This window comes from Lepidochelys olivacea (genome assembly GCF_965140295.1).
Source record: "Lepidochelys olivacea isolate rLepOli2 genome assembly, chromosome: 4".
NCBI lineage: Eukaryota > Metazoa > Chordata > Testudines > Cheloniidae > Lepidochelys > Lepidochelys olivacea.
In genome coordinates, this window is record NC_140414.1 from 30,489,956 (window position 1) to 30,511,747 (window position 21,792).

The following is a 21,792-nucleotide window of genomic DNA, read 5'->3' on the forward strand; positions in this document are numbered from 1 at the left end:
GCCCTCAACAGAAGCTGCGGGGTTGGGGCTGCAGGGTCCTGGTTCCAGCCAGCCTGTTCCAGGGCAGGGGCACACAGTCCCTCCTGTGCTTCCTGAAGCCCTAGAAGTCACAGAGGACCAGTAAAGTCACGGAATCTGTGACTGCCATGACCTCCATGACTAAATGGTCACCTTAGTTATCAGATCCCCCCTCAGTCTACTTTTGTCAAGATTAAACATGCCCAGTATTTTTGGCCTTTCCTCATATAAAAGGTTTAGAAAACCTGACCTCATTGTTGTTGCTCTCCTCTGTACTCTCTCAAATTTGTCCACATCTTTCTTAAAGTGTGGTGCCCAGAATTGAGCCCAGTGCTCTAGAGCAGAATGGGACAGTTACTTTCCGTGTCTTGCATACAACATTTCTATTAATACACCCCAGAATGATATTCATCTTCTTTGCAACTGCTTCACGTTGGTGACTCATATTCAATTTGTGATCCACTATAATCCCTGGATCCTTTTCAGCAGTGCTCCCACCTAACCAGTTATTCCCCAATTTGTAGTTGTGCATTTGATTTTCCCTTTCCAATTGAAGTAGTTTGCGCTTGTCTGTTGAATTTCATCTTGTTGTATTCAGAACAATTCTCAAATTTTGTCAAGGTCCTGTCCTCCAAAATGCTTGCAAGCCCTCCCTCTCAGCTTGGTGTCATTTCCATATTTTATAAGCATGTTCTCTGCTTCATTATCCGAGTCATTAATGAATATATTGAATAGTACCAGACTCAGGACTGACCTCTGCAGGACCCTGCTCAATACACCCTCCCAGTTTTATAATAAACCATTAATAACTATTCTCTGAGTATGGTCTTTCAACCAATTGTGCACACACCTTACAGTAATTTCATCCATACCATATTTTCCTAGTTGAGTTATGAGAATGTTATGTGGGACTGGGTCAAAAGCCTTTCTTAAAATCAAGCTATCACCTCTACTGCTTTTTCCCCCTTCACCAACCCCCCGTCTCCTCCCCAGTAACCCTTCAAAGAAGTCCGGTTGGTTTGGCATGGTTTGTTCTAACAAATTCGTCGTGGCTATTCTATATAAGCACCTGGAGGATAATTGGATTATACACTGATTGTTTAATAATTAGTTCCACTGTCTTTCCAGGTATCAAAGTTAGGCTGACTCATCTATAATTCTTCATATCCTCTTTGTTCCTCTTTTTAAAGATAGGTATCATGTTTGCCCTTCTCTAGGCTTCTGGAACCTCACCAGGAGTTCTGAAATATAATTGCTAATGGTTCTGAGATTGCTTCAGCTAGTTCCTGTGGTACTCAAACGTGAATTTCATCAGGCCCTGCCAACTTAAATACATCAAATTTACTTAAATATTCTTGAATCTATTCTTTGCCTCTTTTGGCTTGCATTCCTTCACCCTGGTTGTTAATATTACTTGTGTTGAGTATCTGGTCACAATTAATCTTTTTAGTGAAGACTGAAGCAAAATAGGCATTAAACACCTCAGTCTTTTTGATGAAGTCAGTTATTGGCTCTCTTTCCCCACCTGCACTTGGCTTCATCTTTTTCTTGCTCCTGATGTATTTAAATAACATCATCTTACTGCCTTTTATGTCCCTTGTTAGATGTAAATCATTTTGTGCCTTAGCCTTTCTGGTTTTGCTCCTACATGCTTGTACTATGCTTTTGGACTCCTCCTTAGCAAACTGGCCATGTTTCTACTTTTTTGTAGGATTTCTTTTTGACTTTCAGGTCATTAAAGAACTCCTGATGGAGCCTTATTGGTCTCTTACCGTTATTCCTGTGTTTCCTTCGATTCAGAGTAGTTGGCAGTTGGACCTTTAATATTGTCTCCTTGAGAAAATGCCATCTCTCCTGAACTTCTTTTCTTAGATTTTCTTCCCAGGGGACCTTACCTATCAGTTCCGTTCTCTGAGTTTGTTAGGTTCACAACCAGTACCTCCCTGTTGGTCAGTATCAAGTCTAAAATTGCAGTCCCTCTGATTACATCCTTCACTTTCTGGATTAAAAATTTGTCCCCAATACATTGCAAAATTTTCTTGGAAATTTTGTGCTTTAGAATCATAAAATATTAGGGTTGGAAGAGACCTCAGGAGGTCATCTCGTCCAATCCCCTGCTCAAAGCAGGACCAACACCAACTAAACCATCCCAGCCAGGGCTTTGTCAAGCTGGACCTTAAAAATCTCAAAGGATAGCGATTCCACCACCTGCTTAGGTAACCCATTCCAGTGCTTCACCACCCTCCTAGTGAAATAGTGTTTCCTAATATCCAACCTAGACTTCTCCACTGCAACTTGAGACCATTGCTTCTTGTTCTGTCATCTGCCTGCCACCACTGAGAACAGCCGAGCTCCATCCTCTTTGGAACCCCCCTTCAGGTAGTTGAAGGCTGCTATCAAATCCCACCCCTCCCCCATTCTCTTCTGCAGACTAAATAACCCCAGGTCCCTCAGCCCCCTAATTATTTTTGTTGCCCTCAACTGGAAACACTCTAATTTGTCCACATCCCTTTTGTAGTGGGGGGACCAAAACCGGACACAATACTCCAGATGTGGCCTCACCAGTGCCGAATAGAGGGGAATAATCACTTCCCTCGATCTGCTGGCAATGCTCCTACTAATACAGCCCAGTATGCCGTAGGCCTTCATGGCAACAAGGGCACACTGCTGACTCATATCCAGTTTCTCGTCCACTGTAATCCCCAGGTCTTTTTCTGCAGAACTGCTGCTTAGCCAATCGGTCCCCAGCCTGTAGTGGTCCATGGGATTCTTCCTAAGTGCAGAACCTCATCAGATTTATTTTGGTACAATCCTCCAATTCGTCTGGGTCACTCTGGACCCTATCCCTACCCTCCAGCATATCTACCTCTCCCCCCAGTTTAGAGTCCTCTGCAAACTTGTTGAGGGTGCAATTAATCCCATCATCCAGATCATTAATAAAGATATTGTACAAAACCGGCCCCAGGACCAATCCCTGGGGCACTCCACTTGATAGCAGCTGCCAACTAAACATCAACTTGTTGATCACTACCCGTTGAGCCAGCTTTCTATCCACCTTATAGTCCATTCATCCAATCCAATCTATACTTTTTTAACTTGCTGGCAAGAATACTGTGGGAGACTGTGTCAAAAGCTTTGCTAAGGTCAAGATCTATCACATCCACCACTTTCCCCATATCCACAGAGCCAGTTATCTCATCATAGAAGGCAATCAGATTGGTCAGGCATGACTTGCCCATGTTGACTGTTCTGATCACCTTCCTCTCCTCCAAGTGCTTCAGAATGGATTCCTTGAGGACCTGCTCCATGATTTTGCCAGGGGCTGAAGTGAGGCTGACTGGTCTGTAGTTCCCTGGATTCTCTTTCTTCCCTTTTTAAAATATGGGCACTATATTTGCCTTTTTCCAATCGTCCGGGACCGCCCCCGATCACCACGAATTTTCAAAGATAATGGCCAGTGGCTCTGCAATCACATCAGCCAACTCCCTCAGCACCCTTGGATGCATTAGATCTGGACCCATGGACTTGTGCATGTCCAGCTTTTTTAAATAGTCTTTAACCTCTTCTTTTACCACTGAGCGCTGCTCACCTCCTCCCCATACTGTGTTGCCCAGTGCAGCGGTCTGGGAGCTGACCTTGTCTGCGAAGGCCAAGGCAAACAAAGCATTGCGGACTTCAGCTTTTTCAACATCCTCTGTCACTATGTTGCCTCCCCCATTCAGTAGGGGTTTTGCCCTATTACTTTTCCAATAGATGTCTTAGTTAGTCGCCCCTTCCTCTCAGGTCTCGTGTTTTGGATATGTCGTCTTTGTTCTAGAAGTGCCCTTATGGCAACTACTCTTGCTGAATGGCAACATTTTAGAGGGAGCATAACAGGAACATGATGCAGCACTATCTGTACCTTTCTGCTTCACGTACCCGGTACGTTACAGCCTGCAGAATTAGTGAAAAGGAACGTGTCATGTCCTCATAGGTTTAAAACTGGTGCATACTCTGAGGCTTCTGTTTGTTGATTTTCGAGTGCTGCTGATGTTGGGATTATATATGCTCCTTAACAGAACTTGATGTGAAAAACAGCATGAATAACTATTTCTTTTTTAATCCTGGATGTTTTTTCCTTTACAAATCACTGGGACATTGTTACTTTTAGCAACATATAAATATTTATATTCTTAATGTGAAATGTAAACACCTTTTTATAAAGATGAATGGGTTGGGGAGGGGAATTGGGAATTGGTTACAATTTCTCTTGACTTTTATCTCCATATTTTTGGCACCAGGTACTTTGCAGAACCATTCTGCAGGCAAATTACAATTATCTACGAACATTATGTAATGGTTTTTGCTTTTTTGCAAACCTTATGCGGATTGTAATAATGTATAGATTTTCGTCATCACCTCATGCTTGGTTTCTTGAGAAGCCACAGCATGGCAAGTCATTTCAGATCACATAGCTAGTCAGGATGGTCCCCAAAAATTTAAACCAGAATTTTAACTGATTAAACTTGTTGCATATTTTTTACTTTAAAGTTGCAATGGTGTCCTTATATAGAAGATTATCAGATTTCCTGGGGGGGGAAAGAGGTTGGGCCTGGCGGAAGAGGACAACAAAGCTTACTTTGGTTAAAAAATTCAAGGAGGTGACTAGCTATCCAAATTAGAGATCCATCCTGAGCTAAAACAGCCATGTTGATAAAGCAAGAAGGGGATAGAAAATGAAGTTAGGACATATGGAAGTGGTGGGAGTGAATTCTGTCCAGCAGTTAAAAATGTACTAAATTAACTCATTCCCTTATATATTTGATGTCTCTCTAGGTTAGGGTGTAAGGGACATTTCCAGGTATTCTGGAACATGGACTTAATCCTCCACTTCCCCTTCACTCGCCAAAGAAAAACAGTTTGAACTCAATGATGCAGCCTATCAATACAATTAACTACATGTGTTTTTTCTGGAGACATGCAATGAACAGCAAATGCAGGTTTCCCATCTTCTGTCTTGTAGGCCATCTACTAGCTTTGACACAATTTGTAATAGGTGTTCTGTCAGAGAAAACAGTAGGACGACATTTGGACAGCTAAGGACGAGTTGGGATACTTGCATTTAATCGAGAGTGCTGAATCAATTGAAGTAAAAGTGTCTTCTTTACTGTTGCATATATTTTCAGTTAATACGTGTTTCCCGTGATACTGCACATGATCTATTGATCTAGTAGGTGCACAGTTGCAACAAGTGATGGAGAGTCAGGATTCTTGGGGATAGTCTCAACTATCCCAATTTCTTGCTGTGTGGCTTTGGGTGAGTCACTACAATGATCTGTGGTTCAGTTTATAAAAAGGTAAAATAATGCTTCCCCACATTGACATGGCAAATTTACGATGAAAATGTCAGATTATAGGTCCTTTTTCTTTCTCTCCTTCTTTAGTGTAAGATGAGCATTCCTATCAGTACAAATCTTCAGTAAAATTGTATGAGCAGTTTAAAAAACATCTTTTTGTATGCAGCACAGTCTTGTTCTGCTTGAGATTCATATTTAACTATTATGTGGTAAGATTTAATACAATTGAAGATTTATGTATTTATTAAACCATTCAGGTTTAGAAGTAATGAAACTGAATCAAGGCTATCCTATTCCATTTGGATTTGTGAGGCTCCAGGAAGGATGAGGTGCCTCATTTTTTTTCATGTTTTTATAATTCCTTTCCCCCCTCCCCCCATAAGGGATTTGGTATTCTTCAGGGAAATTAACTACACAGGTTGCCGGAGCATATGGAGAAGACATTTGCAGACTGATGCTTAAACTTTCCGTAACCTCTTCTTTATACAAATTTGCTCAAGACTGCTGGGAGCCGTTTCTGGAAAGACACTGCTTCTAGGCGAGGAGATGGAGTTTAAACACACTTCATACAGAATGATGCGAGTAAAATATGCTACTCTGAAGGTGAAGTTTAGTGTGGTGTTCTTTTCAATGAAGATGGTGGTGATGGCTATTCACGTCCAATCTCCAAGTCTGGAACAATGTGGTCAAGCAAATGTATCAGTCCCAGATATCAGTGCAAGGCATATTGCATAATGTTACTTCTCTGTTGGTTGCTATAAGCATGGAATTAATTCTCAATGAAAACTAAAATCAATTTTCTATCGTCTACCCCCATTCTCCCTAAGTGATGCAATTCCCTGTCATTCCTATTATTGTCAAAGAAATTACAAACCTTCGCTCAGAACAATTTCTTGAACTGAGATTAAGTAGCTGTACATTTCTACACTGATGTTCTCAAAAAGGATGCTTTGATTCCTAACTCACTTGGTTAAAATGTAATGCTTTTTAATGCAGAAACCTGAGATTTCCAGAAGGCCACCTAAGCAGTCACTTAGAAGTGCATTTTGCTTGTGGAAAATGACACTTAGCAAGCTGGTTTAACTGCCCACAAAGTAGTAATTTTTTTTTAAAAAATTGTACTGTACACAATAAAGGAAAGGACGGGATGCATGCCAAGTGGAAGAAATAACAAATGGTACTGGAAATGGGGATATGAAAATTTCAAATACCTTTGTATTTTAGAAGAGCATCTACTCCTTCAAAGCTCCCATTCATCAAGAAACTGTCATCTTTCCTAAGAAGTAGCAAGAAAGTAGGTTTTGTTAATAATTAAAAACAAAAAGCCATGTGCACCCTTGTCAGCTGGTAACAAAGAAGACATTTTTATTTAGGACGTTTTCAGAATTTGTGACTGTTACATCACAGCTCCATGCATTCCAAAAGAGCTTCTGCCGCATTAGAAACTTCCACTTCTTCGTGGCTCTGAAAATATCTCTCGCTGCTGGAAACATCAGGGAGCAATAACATGTCTATCTAAATGCAATTTTGTTTCAGTTCTTTGGAAGTCTGAATGATTTTATTGGCTGCCCCCTGTGGAAAACTGGGGTGTACCAGACTGAGGCATTCCTCATTACACACGTAATTGGGAAAGCCTAAGTCACGGGTGCTTTGAGTTAGTGTGTTTACAGGTAAATCAACTGGCTTCTTATTTCTGTAATCAGAGTTGAGGGGAAACAACAGTAGATTATTAAAACAGTTAATCCCCACTAAATGACATCCAGTGAAAGGAACATTGTACTGTGTACATTTTTGGTCACTTCTCCCTGTGGGCTTGTAACACATAATTTCTGGAAGTTCAGTCAAGCCTTGGTAGTTCGTGCAGGGAAGTATGTGAAGTTCTACCTTAAATTTACCCATTTTATTAGCATTAAATGTTATACAAACACATGACACATTCCTACCTCATACAGGGGCACAGCTCGTGCTTTTTACAACAAGAAATCAGACTTAAGAATCATCTTCAAAATATGTATCTCTAATGTGCAAGTAACTTCCACTGAAGGGTGCAGTCCTGGCAGTTGGATTCCATAAGCATTGTGAGTTTATTTCTCTTTATTTTTTTGAGGCCTTTATGGGAGTAAGTATACTTATATCTGAGGGGCCTGAGCCAAAACCCAATGAAAGGACTCCCATTGATTTCAGTGAGCTTTGGATCACCGCCTAAGTTATTACTATATTAGTGCTTGATTTTTTTTTTTTTTTAAACAGGGCCTTAACCTCATTTTTCTTGTGGAACCAGTTTTTTTTTTGCAGCACACCTTATGTCATTTGGAGATTCTGCCTGATTTCTTGGTGCAATCAGGTGCTTAGGCATTCAGATAACATTTACACCAATAAGTAATTGCACATGCTAAAAGGGAGGCTACATTCACAAAACCCCCAAAACGTAGGCGATGTCTACACTTAAAACACAACAGCAACAGGAAGGGTTTTCCGATCATGGTAGTCAGTTCACCTCCCTGAGAGGCGATACCTAGGTCGAAGTAAGAATTCTTCTGTTGACGTAGCACTGTCTATACTGGGGGTTAGGTTGGTATAGCTACACATCTCAAGGGTGTGGGTTTTTCACAATGCTGAGAGACATAGCTGTGCTGATACAAGTTTTCGGTGTAGACCAGCCCTTCGGCATGTACTGTGTTAATGAATTGCAAACCAAATACTGTCCAAATAAACAAGCATGCCGTCACTGTTTGGACTTCAAATTTATCATAAACATACACTGAAAATAGAAAAATGACACCGCCTGGAAAAATAATCTGCTGTTTAAAGGTCACTTTAAACTGTAACAACCCAAGTTCTTACAGGATCTTCCTAAAGAAAGCCAAATGGTGGCATTAAGGTCAAATGATCACGGACTGCTAACTTTTTTCTGTTATTTAATCTAAGTGAAATATAAAATGTGCTTCATCATACTAGTGAGATGCACGTAATACAGTCGTTAAGAGTCAGTATAAAAACAAAAGCAGGCACACTGTAAGTGTGCAAGCTCACTGTAGACATGAGCACCCACTGGTCTGGGGATGGTAGTGGATGGAGAATTGTTTGTCTGCTCCAAGATGATGAAAAGTTTTAACTATCAGGATGGGGACCTTGAATGAGTTGGATGCTGATCAGAAGTCAGTTGTAGAATCCAAGTCTTTGTGGCGTGCTCTTGGGCTGAGACTCTCTGCTGTACTTTAAGGTGGGGCAGGGGGGAAGGGCATGCTGGAGTGGGTTTAAGCCTCCTTTGTACTCCCTCAATGCTGAGCTGTTTCAGGGCCTAGAGACACTCTTCGGCATAATTGGGACAGCACTGAGCGGCTATTTAACGTACAGCAGCCTACCCAGGCTACACTGTGGATAGCAGCACTGCTCAAAATCTCCACAGTGCTGCATACTGCAGTCCAGACTGTGATGTGGCCCCTCACCTCTTGATCCATGCCCTTGGCGCTCCCCCTATGCCAGGACTTGACAGGGTCATTGGATGACATGTTTATAACTGTTTTCCATAGAATTTTCCTGGGACAAGCACTCCCCCAGCTGGAATCAGGGCTTTTTGTGTCCCTTTATGCCACTCTGGCCCTTTTACCCAGGGTAAAGGGGCCAGAACAGGCCTTCTCCTTCAACCTCATCTTTGTGATGAAAAAATGTGTTCTGAGTTTGACTTGGATAACTTGAGGTAAAAGCCTTGTGAAGATGAGGCAATTTGTCATTTTCTTGCAAGTTAGCAGGTCAAGTTTTAAGGCCCTGGGGGAACCCAGGGTTTAACTCAACCGACTCACTTATGTGAAAACTACAAATTGGCTTTCGTCACAAGAATTTTGCTCAAGTTAAAAATAGACCTTTTTTCATAGTTAAGACAAGGCCTACGTGTCTAATCCTCATCGGTAGATGGGCTACTATTTAATCATGTCCTTTTTGATTGTCTTCAAATATACACACCTCCTTAAAGCCTGCTGTTGAAAGGGTGTATATTTTAAGCTTCTAAAGAATCAGTTATCTATGGATTTGTGCCTCCAACAATTTTTTGACAAACATATTAATGCTACAGAACACGGGGGTTTCCTTTTTATGCTCAGTGTGTCACTGCACATACATACAATAAATAGTAAATCAGTCACCATGGCAGCTGATCACAGCTATTCCGATAATTAAAGGTTTGTGTAATTGCAATAACTGCTGTAAATACAATGAGGTGAACTGAGGATTTGGTTTTAACTTAAGTCTGAATTTCCTTGTTTGTGGATTAGGCACATGAAATATTGACACTTCACTGTGACTGGCAAACAGAAGGCGAGGTCACTAGTTCATAATGAGGGATAGCGCTGGAGAGTATTAAAGTTTTTTTTTTTTTTTATAGACAAGTCATTATTGTGCACATGTATTAACTAGTTTTCACTAAAAAGTCTCAGGGATTTTTACGAGACAAACTTGGTATCATATGCTAATACCAAGCATAGCTGTGTTTCAGTACGTCCAGTCAATCCACATGTGCTGTAGAGTTGTAAAGTTTATAGGATTTCAAAGGTGTTAGGATTTCAGATTTCAAGGAGGGACAAAATATGGATGTGGCTTTGGCTCTGTTGTGCCATGTCTTTGTGTTACAGAAATAGTTAGTGTTTCCTGCTGTTTGTGGTTCTATTTGTTTACAAATTACTTTCATTAGCAAGTATAGTATTATTTTAAAGGTTTCTTACTAAAATATTTTTCATTTTTCAGCGATAAATACTCGGGTTTTTAAAACAAGTAACCTTGCACAAATCTTTATTTGAGATGTTTGTGCTTTCAAACATGCAGGTATGAAACGACTAAAGCTCTTTTCAAATACTAAAATAATCAGATATGGGAATGTAGTTGCCCATCACTTATGTGTGTCAGTCATTTTTGTGCTGACATTTTTATGGAGAGCTACAAATAAAACATGAACATATGGACACTTACCCACTATCCAGGAAGAAAATGTTAATCTATTTTAAAAGTCAGTAATGGAATAGTCTTCGAGTCATGCTGAGTTTGCAGTAGAGAATTCTACCTCTACTCCTGTTCAATGACAAATTTAGGTGTTTAGAAAAGATGCTGTAAAAGGGACTTTTATGTTGACTATTTGTGGAAATTTTAAGAAAATAGCTTTTAAAAAGTATATACCGGTAATTGGTCTTAGCAGGAACATTTAGTTTCTAAATATGCAGTATTCAAAAAAACCAACCCTCAGTAAGAGAGATTATGTATAGCGGAGAAGAGAAAAGATAGGTGGGCTTAGTTTTTAAATAAATTTTGATTTTAAAAGGCGTCTTGAGGGCAAGGTTTTGTAGGATTTGGGACCAATCTGTGACTTTTTGCATAAGAGAAAGTAATTTCAAGTATGATTATGATAAAACTGCTCATGCAACTCGTGGTTTAGTATGAATGGAAAACCCTTTACATCTTGGTCTTACATGTACCATCACTTCAGTGTGTTCCTGTTTTGGGTAAGAAATACTCTTTTTGTCTCTGAACAGTGATTCCCTGGAGGCTTCACAGCCTGTTGCTTATGCCGCTGCCTCAGTGAGGAGCATGCCTGTAAGTCCAGACAAAACTGACACCAAACCAGCTGCAGCCAATATCACATCTGCTACAGCCTTTAAACCAACCGGACCTCAGAGTGCTATCAAATACTCAGGTTGGCAACCTTCGAACCAAGCAGGTAACTTTCAAGAAGCCTTTCTTACTCACTTAGAGAACTTCAGACACCTTATTAAAATAGTCAAGTTTATTTGACTATAATAATTAAAGCAATATTTAAATTCAGATTATTTAATTTGGATTGCTCATCCAATTTTGTCATTTAATAATATTCATTGCTGTTACTTTTTAGGTCAGTTTCATTTTAAATGTACTCTTGGGCCTGACCCTGTATCTTTTTTGTGAACGTCCCATGTATGTAATTGATTTTCTTATTGTGAGTAAATTTGAAATCTCAAATCCTTAGTTTGTTTGTTTAAGTCAGATAAATGATATTTAAAATTTTATAAGTGGACATTTCCCAGATGTGTGTGAGGTATATTTTGTCTGTGAAGAAGAAAAATACATATAGCATGTTGCAACTATGCCCTTCTCCCAGCTGGATTTTATATATTTTGAAAATCATTCATCAGCATTATGCAGAGCTGGTTAAGTGTTTGGTATTCCTGGTTTGTTACCTTTGGTACCAAAAAGGGAATGTGCAATTTTTTTAGTTTTTATAGCGCAGATTTTAAAGGTTGGTTCCAGTAAGAACAAAGTGAAAGATTTTTTTAACTTTGAACGTTTTAGTAAATGTTATCCATGTGCACCAATGCTGAGATAGCTTTCTTATGGAGAATACACTCATGGTCACTTTTTAAAAACCAAAAGAGCAAGACAGTGGTGTGATCCAGGAGAAAAGATGTTTATTTTCCATAAGTATTTGTTCTAAGGAATATGCCACATGAAAATTCATCTTCATTTTGTGGTAATGACGTGTAGTATACTGAGATGGTGTAACCCTTTTTAATTACATTGCTTCTGAAACTGAGATTATCTTTGGCCCCAGGCTGTACTTGAACATTCGTTTGTAAATAACCAGGGAAGTTTTTATTGATGATCAAATTATAACAATCAGTTTCCTTGTAAGAATGAGATGGGTTTTCTCTCTTGCGGTTCTGATGAAACATGACCCATTAAGTATCTTTTTTTTTTTTTTTTAGTCCTAATGTTAAGCGAGTTTCCTTTTTTGACAGAAATCCATACAGGCTAGAAGATAAATCTCAATGAGCCCAATGTAAAAATGGGGCGAGAACACATGGTGTTGATGCTGGATGTTTTATAATGGAGTCTTTGGAACATAGGGTATTATTATTGTCTCTTTATTAAAGATGACAATATATTATGGTTTGAACAGGCAGTACTACCAAAGATCCTCATGATGGCAGTACACTGTCACTTCTATACTCATTTGTAGCACTGTCACGGAGTAAGGATTTTCTTAAGACAGCAGAATATGACTGACACAGTTAGGGTTTATTTAAATTTAAGTCCGTCTATATTTTTACTGAAAGCTTTTCTTTAAATTATCGGTCTTAAAACTATCCTCTTAAAAGTTATGCCTTCGGATCATCGTGCCGTTGTAGCGAGCATTGGTGTGACTGTGGTACCTGTGTATTAAATAGTGACGTGTCACATTAAATGTTTGTCTAAATTATGAATTCTTTCCCAGTGTTCTACATCTTGTTTCCACAAGATGATTGATTTATTTTACTTGCAGAGATCCATTTCAATACTTGGCGTTTCAGCAGTGCAACAGTCAATTTCAATATGTTGATGGGGATTTCGTTGCAAAATCCCACTATTGCAGCATTAATGTAAATGTCATGCTTGGGATGAATTTTTTTTTTTTTTTGATGGGGGCAGGATAAGTGCCATGCAAGCATGGAGAAAGAAAGATGTATAAGGATGAATTACGTCAGCTTTCGTACTCATCTTTGTAAATATCTGAATATACTGTATCCTTTGAAAAATTAGTGTTTTATGTTGGTGACGCAAAGCAGAAACACAGCCCGTTTTCTTTTTTTAAATCCATTGCACATTATCTTGTTTGTTGCTCATGAGTTCAGGGCTTCTGATGGTATTCTGATGGTATTCTTTTTCGTATTCAAGCATTTTCTAAGAATTTCAAGTCTTCGAGACACCTATATAGTGGAGGGAGGGCTGAATATGTAAGTGCTCCAGTTTTACATCATTAAGCCTTGACAATGTTCCTATTAACATCTGACAGTTCGAAGAGCCATACAAACTGATTCTGCCAGATCAAAAGGCTCTATTAGTGTGAATCCCAGCTAGGCTGTTAAAATCAGATATTCTGTTTGAATGAAAGCAACTTCATTCTGTGGGCTAGCAGGTACAAGAGAGAGGCTGGCGCAGTAAAGCGTTAGGTTGAATAATCAACACCTAGCCCTCTGGACAATAAAGTAACAAAATGGAAAGCTTCCTTCAACCTAGTTCAAAGTGATCTGCTAACTTTTTTTGTAGAGAAGTTCTATGCCTTTAGCCTATTATCCTGCTGTAGCGTTTTGGGGTAGATTGTTTTAGGAGAAACAGGCTTAGATTGCCTTAAATGTAGCCAGCTTCCTTGGGAGCTATATCTCAGGTCACTATCTTTTCCAATAAAAATATAACAAAGGCTGGGGAAAAGGTAGCATAAGAGGTGAGGCTTTCTGGCTTTCCTTAGCTCATGTTATTTTACTTATCCTGCTGTCCTTTAGAGTGCCTGTATCTAAATGCAATTTGGTTGTTAAAACACTGAGGAGGAAAAAGTAGAATTTCTGCTATTTCTAAACGTTTTTTATTTTATCTATTTTTTTAAACCATGTGAGTTTCAGTCTGGCGGGGCAGTATAGGTAGGGATACTTGTCACTGTGTTGAGAAATAATGAAGAGGCTGCATTTCACGATTTGATTGAAATGTTAACGGCCGCCAAGGTATCTCAAGCTTGACCAGAGATTATATTTCAGGCTTCGTTTGAGATCTCCCCTTTTAAACCTGACGTAAGCTCACCTGTGGTTTTAGATAGCATGTGTTACCCAGAAGTCTTTGAAGAAGGTAGTAATGCAAAACCAGCAGATGAAAGAGATCTAGGCATGGTTACAACAGCATTACAGCAGAGATTGGATCTTCTTCTTTTTCTCAGGCATATATTTTACAAAATGGAAACCTTCAAGGTCTCCCTGAGCCTAAACTTACTCACTGAAGTTAAGACCAGCAACTTTTCTCTGACAAGCACAACTCCTCAGGAGTTCAGCTTTTTGGATAAAAGTAATCATGCATTTAAGAAACAACAAAGAAATTCAACCATTTCAAGGCATATTTTATATTCAGTCACTGATCCTATTTCCTGGTTGCATTCCGTGTACCTAAAGCTTTCTGTGTCCTTGTAGTGAAATTCCTGGCACTTCACAGTCTAAAAACAATTCAGGCCAGATTTATAAAGGAAATTAGGAGCCTAAAGGTGCAGATCTATGCTAAGTGGAATTTTCTAAGGTGCCTATTTGTCACATAATGAAAGTAATTCAATGTCTTTCTAAGAAGAAAGCTGGTTCTTGTTTTTACTAACATGAAATGCATGCATACGGCAGTGTTAAAATATATTTCATACTTCTAAGCAGCAAATACGCCCTTCATAAAAGTGGAAGTCTGTCTTCGGAAATAATTAAAAGGTAGATGTCTGTCCATATTCATTTGCTATTAATAGCAGGTTTGTAACATTTGAAGATTATTTCAAGCATTTTTTAGCAGTAGTGATACTATTGTACGCATTTCAAAGTGATAGTATTAGTGGCATTTGGGGCAGTTTTAAAATTGTATGTTATACATCATATCACGCTGTATTCGTAACAAAGCTGAACACAGCGTTAGAATTCAGTGTGGTGTCCAAAGAAGCTGCAGATGTGTGATTGGGTGCATGTCCTATATACATAGCATGAGCATTATGGGGGGGTTTATTTCTATAACTTCAGACTACACAAATCAATCACTAGTCAAGGTAATGTCTTCTAGTGTGCCTACAGTAAGCAGCAGACAGAGTATCCCTCCAGACTGATTCCCCTCCCTCCCCATCACCCCAAAAAACCCATCATAGGTCTAACTCAAGAGGGTCATCTTCAGTCAGCATCAGCAGGAGGTAGTGCAAGAAATACACAGGCTGATCTATTTAGAAAAATAGAAAAGATTTTCTATGTGAGCAGTGCAGTGTCATGTCTCCCTTTGTTTCTGCTATTCTGGACTACCTACTAACAATGAAACTTTTTTGGGACTGTCTATCAGCTCCACAGGGAGAACACTTAGCTACAATATCTATACATCATCCTGTAGTTCATGGTAAGACCATATTTTCCCCACCCTACAGTTGCTAGATTCCTCAAAGGTCTCATTTCATTTGTTTCCCCCAATCTCGGAAGCCCCCTCCTTCTTGGGATTTCAATATAGGGTCACCTGGCTGAATGGACTCTTTTGAACTCTTAACAACCTGTTCATTTTACTGTTTATCTGTGAAGACTGTCTTTTTACTGGCAATTGACATTGATTCGAAGGATAGGGCGATTCAGCTCTTCATGATGGATACCCCTTATACAGTGTTCCATAAGGACAGGCTCACTCAAAGGCCTCGTCCTATTTGTTTCAGAATTCCACATAAACCAGCTTATTATCTCCTGGTATTTTTCCTCAAGCCTCATTCAACCTCAGAGGAAGCTAAATCACACAAACATACTACAATAAGGGCAGTTTCTTTTTACATTGATAGGACAGATCCATTCAGAAACACACCTTGACGTTAGTGGCCTTTGCAGAGAGGTTTAAGGGTCAGGCTATGTTCTCAGAAGTTACATAAGTGCGCCTCCAACCTGTATGTAGACATGTTATGAGTTAGCCAGGTTAGAACCACCTAGCCACCTCTGGAGCTCAGGCAGTCTCTCCTTCCTGTTGGAAGAATGTCCCAATTTCTAAAATCTATGGGGCAGTTACATGGAGGTTGGTCCACACATACACAAGTGTCCACTCATTGGTGAAAGATTCCAGATCAGATGCTTGTTTGGTAGGGCTGTACTGCAGTTTCTGTCCTAGTGCTCACCTCCACGCAAATGGACAACTGTTTGTTCGTCACCAAAAATGGAAGCTGTGTAAACGATCACTTGAAGAAAGAACAGTTATTTACCCGACAGGAACTGTAGTTTTTCCACAGTGGAACTCCCTACACCTCTTCTATGAAGTTCTGTTCATCTAGGATTCTGTATTGGCAAAGGAAGTAAGGGCTGGCTCTGTCCTTTATGTCCTGTGGGGCACATGGACATGCAGGGTGAAAATCCATTCTTCTTCGATTGCTGGTCCCTATATGTATTCTGCACATGGGTAAGCATGTGCCCAAGGCCAGAGATTTGGACAGTGTCTGGCCTGCACTTGTGCAGTAGGTCTCCTCATGCTCCCGAACGAGGGTATAAAATGCAGTACAGGTCAATGCCCCCCCTCAGTTCCTTCTTACCTCATATTTCATCTCCTTTTTTCCCATCCCCATCAGCGGACTTTAGGCAATACCAGGATACGAAGAGTGGCTAATGATCTCCAAATATCCCTGGAGAAAGTCCAAGACCCAAAACTTTGTGTGATAGACATTCCACAGCCACGGAGCCCAAGTAAGTTGCTCTTCCATTTAATGAGGCCATATTGGCACAGCACAGCGGCCTGCATCTCTAAGCCTAAAATGGCCAAGAGGAGCTATTTCATCCCAGCAAAGGGAGCCGAATTTCTGTTCTCCCACCTGCTCCTACCTCCCTGGTATTACAGGCTTCTACAGCACGAAATAGGTCACAATGCATTAGAACCACCTGACCAGACAAGAGCTCCAAGAGACTGGAGTAAGGTCTTCTCTGCAGTCTTGCAATTCCCCATCGCCAATTACCAGGCTTTACTAGCCAAGTACAACTTGAACTGTTCTAGGCTTGCTCCCTTTCAGGACAAACTTCCCCTGATGACAGAGCCCAATTCCTCTCCCTTCTAAAGGAGGGCAAATTGATGGCAAAAACGGCTCTTCCGGCTGCAGTTATGCAGCAGATGCAGCATCCGGAAGCTTGGCCACTGGTATTGTTAGGAGGAGGGATTTATGCTTGCAATCCTGGGGCTTCCCCAAGGAAGTGCAGAATATGATCAAAGACCTTCCCTTTGAGTCAAACATTTTAAATTAAAAAAAAATATGCTCTCCATCCTTTAAAGGACTCAAGGTCTACCCTCCACTCTCTGGGGATCTACACATCAGCCCCAAGGAGGAGGCACTAAAGGCAGACCTATATACCAAGACCACTGTCGCCTACTCCTCGTGCTCTCTACCACCAGCATCTTGACAAGCCTCCCCACAAGCAACAGAAGACTGAGCCCTGCTTTTCAGCCGATTCTGTCACCACAACTCATTCCCAGCCCACTGCTAGGAGCCACTTTTGACATCTTAGTCAAGACCCACTGAACATTTCTGATGCAACTTGACCCTTCTGTCATCTTTGTGGGCCATCTTACTTTTTTCTCCCACAGCTGGGAGTTAATCACAACAGACAAATGGGTATGGGAGATTATCCTCCAGGGATACTTCGAAGAGCACCCTCTCCTTCCTTCCTCACAAAACCCCTTCCCTGTCCCCCTTCAGGGACTGTTCTCACAAGGTGATTCTTCAGCAGGAATTGGAATCCTCCATTATTCTGAGGGACAACAGAACATGTCCCACCTCAGTATCAAGAAAGAAGGCTCTATTCTCTATACTTCCTTGTCTCCAAAAAAGACTGAGGGTGGAGATCCATTCTGGATCTTTGGCAACTCAATATCTTCATTTGGAAGTCAAGATTCAGGATGGTTACGAGGGCATCCATCATCTCCTCTCTTCAAGTAGGGATGTGGTTCAGGACTCGCAATGTGAAAGATGCATATTTTCATATAGACATTCACCTTTCCCACAGGAGGTTCCTACAGTTTTATGGTGGACCGGGAGCATCTCCAAGTCCTCCCCTTTGGACTAGCAACAGTCCCAAGAGTGTTTCCGAACGTTTTCTCTGTGGTGGCAGCAGCCCAGATTGAGACATCAGGGCCACACCGTCTTTCTGTATTGAACGACGCTCCTTGTAGGACACTCCCAACAGGAGGTCAGGTCAGCTACTCAGTTTCTCATTCACTCTTACAGCCCTGGAAGCTTGCATTAATGGAGAAAAGTCTTTTTTTATCCCACAGAAGGGTAATAAACTTTATCGGGCGACATTGGTCTCTGTTTCCGCAAGAGCCATCCTCCCCGCAGAAAGGTATCAAAGGATGTGCAGCGTGATTTCTTTGATTTCCAGCAGATTGAAACTACATTGTGAGTGTGCCTATCGTTGCTAGGTTATATGGCAGCATGTACTCATGTGACACAATTTGACAGGCTTCGTCTACGTTGCCTGCCAGCATGACTCAATTTGGTCTACTCTACCAACAAGGACCACATCAACCTCAAGGTGACTGTTACTACCAGGATCATCACCTCCTTCATTTGATGGTCAAATCCAGACAAGGTATGAGTGGGAGTCCCCTTCTCTACTCCCACTCTGTCTCACCACTGTAACAGATGCTTCCATTCTTGGGTGGGGCACCCATCTGAACAGTCACACTGTGCAGAGCAGTGTGGACTCCATGGGAGGCCAGACTACATACCCACATCCTAGAGCTGCGGGCAGTCTGCCTTGCATGCTAGGTCTTCCTCGCACTCATTCACTCCCTCCACATCCAGCTAATGTCAGACCACCCTGGTCTACATGAACAGGGAGAAGTAAGGTCTCTACTGCTTTGTCTGGAGGCAGTCAGACTTTGGAACTGGTGCATCAGGTACAAGGTCACTTTCCAGGTGGCATATCTCCTGGGTATTCACAGCTTCTTAGCTGATGACCTCAGCAGTCACTTCTCGGCAGACCACACGTCAGAAATCCACAACTCCATTCTCACAGAAATTTCACGAGGTGGGGCACACCTCTGTGGGACCTCTTTGCATCACAAATGAACAAAAACCTCCCCCATATTGTTCCAGGGGAGCCACAGGCTGCAACTCCCAAGGCAACACTCTATTATCATGAACGCACTGTTTCAAATATGCCTTTCCTCCTATTCCCTGCTTCCACAGGTCCTGAGAAAGAACGGTCATGGCAAGGCCAGCCCCCCCTCGCATAGCATCGTACTGCCCCAGACCGCTTTGGTTCCCAAAGCTTCTGTCAGTGTCAGACCACCCTCCAAATAAAGATCCATCCCTTCCTAGAACTCCTGATGCAGGACAGGGTCAAACACCCCAGCCTGGGCTCGCTTCACCTTATGGCCTGGTGTTTGGATGAGCGTCGGAAGCAGAGCACTCTTGTTCAACTCCCATCCAGGCTACACTTTCCCAGAATGGAAAAGATTTGACTAGGACCTGCTATCTGACTTAAGAGAGGCATTTCTTTGCCTGGGTAGAGCGCAGTCAGTCTTACCCAGTCTCTTCAAGCATCCCGATTGTTTTAGATTATCTCTTGTCTCCCAGGAAATCTGGTCTCTTGATCAGCTCATTACAAATCAACCTCACAGCCAGCCATTAGTGCCTTCTTCCCTCCAGTAGACAGGTGCTTTGTCTTTACTACCCAGCTACGACACAATTCACAAAGTGCCTCATCCAGGCCTTTCTGCAAGTCATTAAACCAGCACTACTGTGGGATTTTAACCTCATGCTGTCGAAACTTACTAGACCTCCATTTGAACCCCGAGCAACATGTTCTATGTCCCATCTATCCTTGAAGGTGGCGTTTCTAGCAGCCACCACTTTAGCCAGGAGGTTGAGCGAAGTGGGAGCCCTCTTGACAGACTCTCCCTTTATGGTATGTCAGAAGAACATGGTAGCCCTTTGCCTTCACCCTTAATTTCTCTCCAGGGTCATCTCCAAATTTCACCTTAACTGATGCATTCACGTATCTGTCATTTTTCCAAAACCACAGACTTCTCCTGTAGAGACGAGACTTCACTCCCTCAATGACCGGCATGCATTGGCTTTTTACCTGCAAAGTCCCAAACCCATCAAAAAGTCTCCAAGAATCTTCGTCGCTATAGCAGAGAGATCTCATGGTCAAGCTATATTCTCTCAAAAGATTTCCGAGTGGTTTTCTAGCTATATTATCTAGCGCTACAGGCTAGCTCACATCATGCCTCCCAACAGTATAGTGGCCCACTCCACAAGAGCACAGGCCACCATGGTAGCATCCCTGCAAGAGGTCCCTATACAGCACATATGCAGCTCCTGAGCTCCATATGCATGTTTGCTACACGATATGCACTAGTCCAGGCCTTTGCTGCAGATGCAGCAGTGAGATCTACGATACTACATGCATCTTTGCTGTCAGCTTCCTTGCATCCACCTTGAGTCTGAGCACTGCTTGCCAATCACCATGTGAAATACAGATAGGGATCCGCAATCGAAGAAGAAGCAGAGGTTACTTATTGGAACTAGAAGTTCTTTGAGATGTGCGGTTCCGCTCTGTTTTCCACTACTTGTCCTCTGTCCCCTCTGCTTCAGATCCGATTGGGCTCGCGGGAAGAAGAGGAGCTGAGGGGGCATCGACCCATGCTGCCTCTTGGCCCCTCACTTGGGAGCAGAGATCAACTGTGCATGTGTGGGCCAATGGACACTGCTTGTTAAAAATCTCGACTGAGGTGCATAGTGCTCCTGCATACCCACATGTAGAATATAAATAGGAACCAAACACCTTGAAGAACTTCCAGTTACAGTAAGTAACCTCCATGTCTCATGTGTATGGGGTACATGCACACCAGGAGTGGAAAATGTTACTACTACTATGTTGTTAAACATGATTTAATATCAAGTCTAGCTGATGAACTTGTCATTTTCTGTTCAATGGCCAAGGGGAGAAATTCTTGCCAAGATTTGAATCTTCTTGCAAACAAATTACTCTTGACAGAATTATGACTACATTCCAGTGTCATTTTACTAATCAGTAGCTAAATATTATGTAGCGTCATTCATTCCCAAAGAGCCCCAAAGCACTTCACCACACCACCACTTTATGCACTCAGCACATACAAAGGAATTGCTTTTGTTCACCGTTGACATGCAGTCTCTTCTTAGGTGAAATGCAGCAGCTGTTGGACAGCACACAGTAACGGGCCACAGCAACTTGAGAGGAAGTGAAGAATAATGCCATATCAAATTGACATTGCTGGGGCATTTTAAGATAGAATTATTCAGAAACCTCAGTTACCCGAATTGGAATTTGGCCAGAGCACAAACGTGTTTTGTAGACCATCTAGTGGGACCTTTAATAGTCAGAAATGGCGATGATTTCAGTTATATATATTTTAATGAAAGATCACCCTGCTACCTACACTGAAGTTGGGGGGCGAGGGCATCACACAGTGCTGACTTAGGAGGAAAAGTGCCATCCAGAGGATTTCCAGTAGATTTCCTGAGGTTCCTGCTTCGTTTGGGGGGGCGGGGGGGGGTCTGAAGTGAAGTGGTACAGATGCAGCTCCTAAAAATCAATTTTCTATCTGGGAAAGAGTATTGCATTTTAGTCAGCAGCTCTCTTGCCTCCTAGACCTTGTAGCTGAGCAATAGGATTGGATATGGAGGGTTTGTGATGTAAGGTTCAGAAGACAAGCTAATTTTTAAGTGAGTAATACTAAGTGAACTGCTACCAGAGTATATTAACTTTGTTTTTATACTATATCTTCTTTTCATCTTATTTCTCAACCTGATCCCACTAAGATACACAATCCCTTTCCAGTAGAAGCAAGATTGGAATGTCAGCATATTCTTCAATAGCTACAACTGTCAGTTGCCTAATCCTGAGCCAGCAACATGTGTTAAGCACATGCTCTGTTTGAT

General features: G+C 41.5%; 1 protein-coding gene across 4 annotated transcripts in view; it reads left to right on the plus strand.

Annotated features, from left to right (window-relative positions):
- The window catches only part of PDLIM5 (PDZ and LIM domain 5), a 180,955-nt gene that overhangs the window by 130,410 nt on the left and 28,753 nt on the right, over positions 1–21,792 (plus strand). For all 4 annotated transcript variants that reach the window (XM_084626812.1, XM_084626811.1, XM_084626813.1 and 1 more), the window contains one exon: positions 10,874–11,058. In XM_084626812.1, coding sequence (XP_084482938.1) covers positions 10,874–11,058 — 185 coding nt within the window. The remainder of the gene's footprint in view (positions 1–10,873; positions 11,059–21,792) is intronic.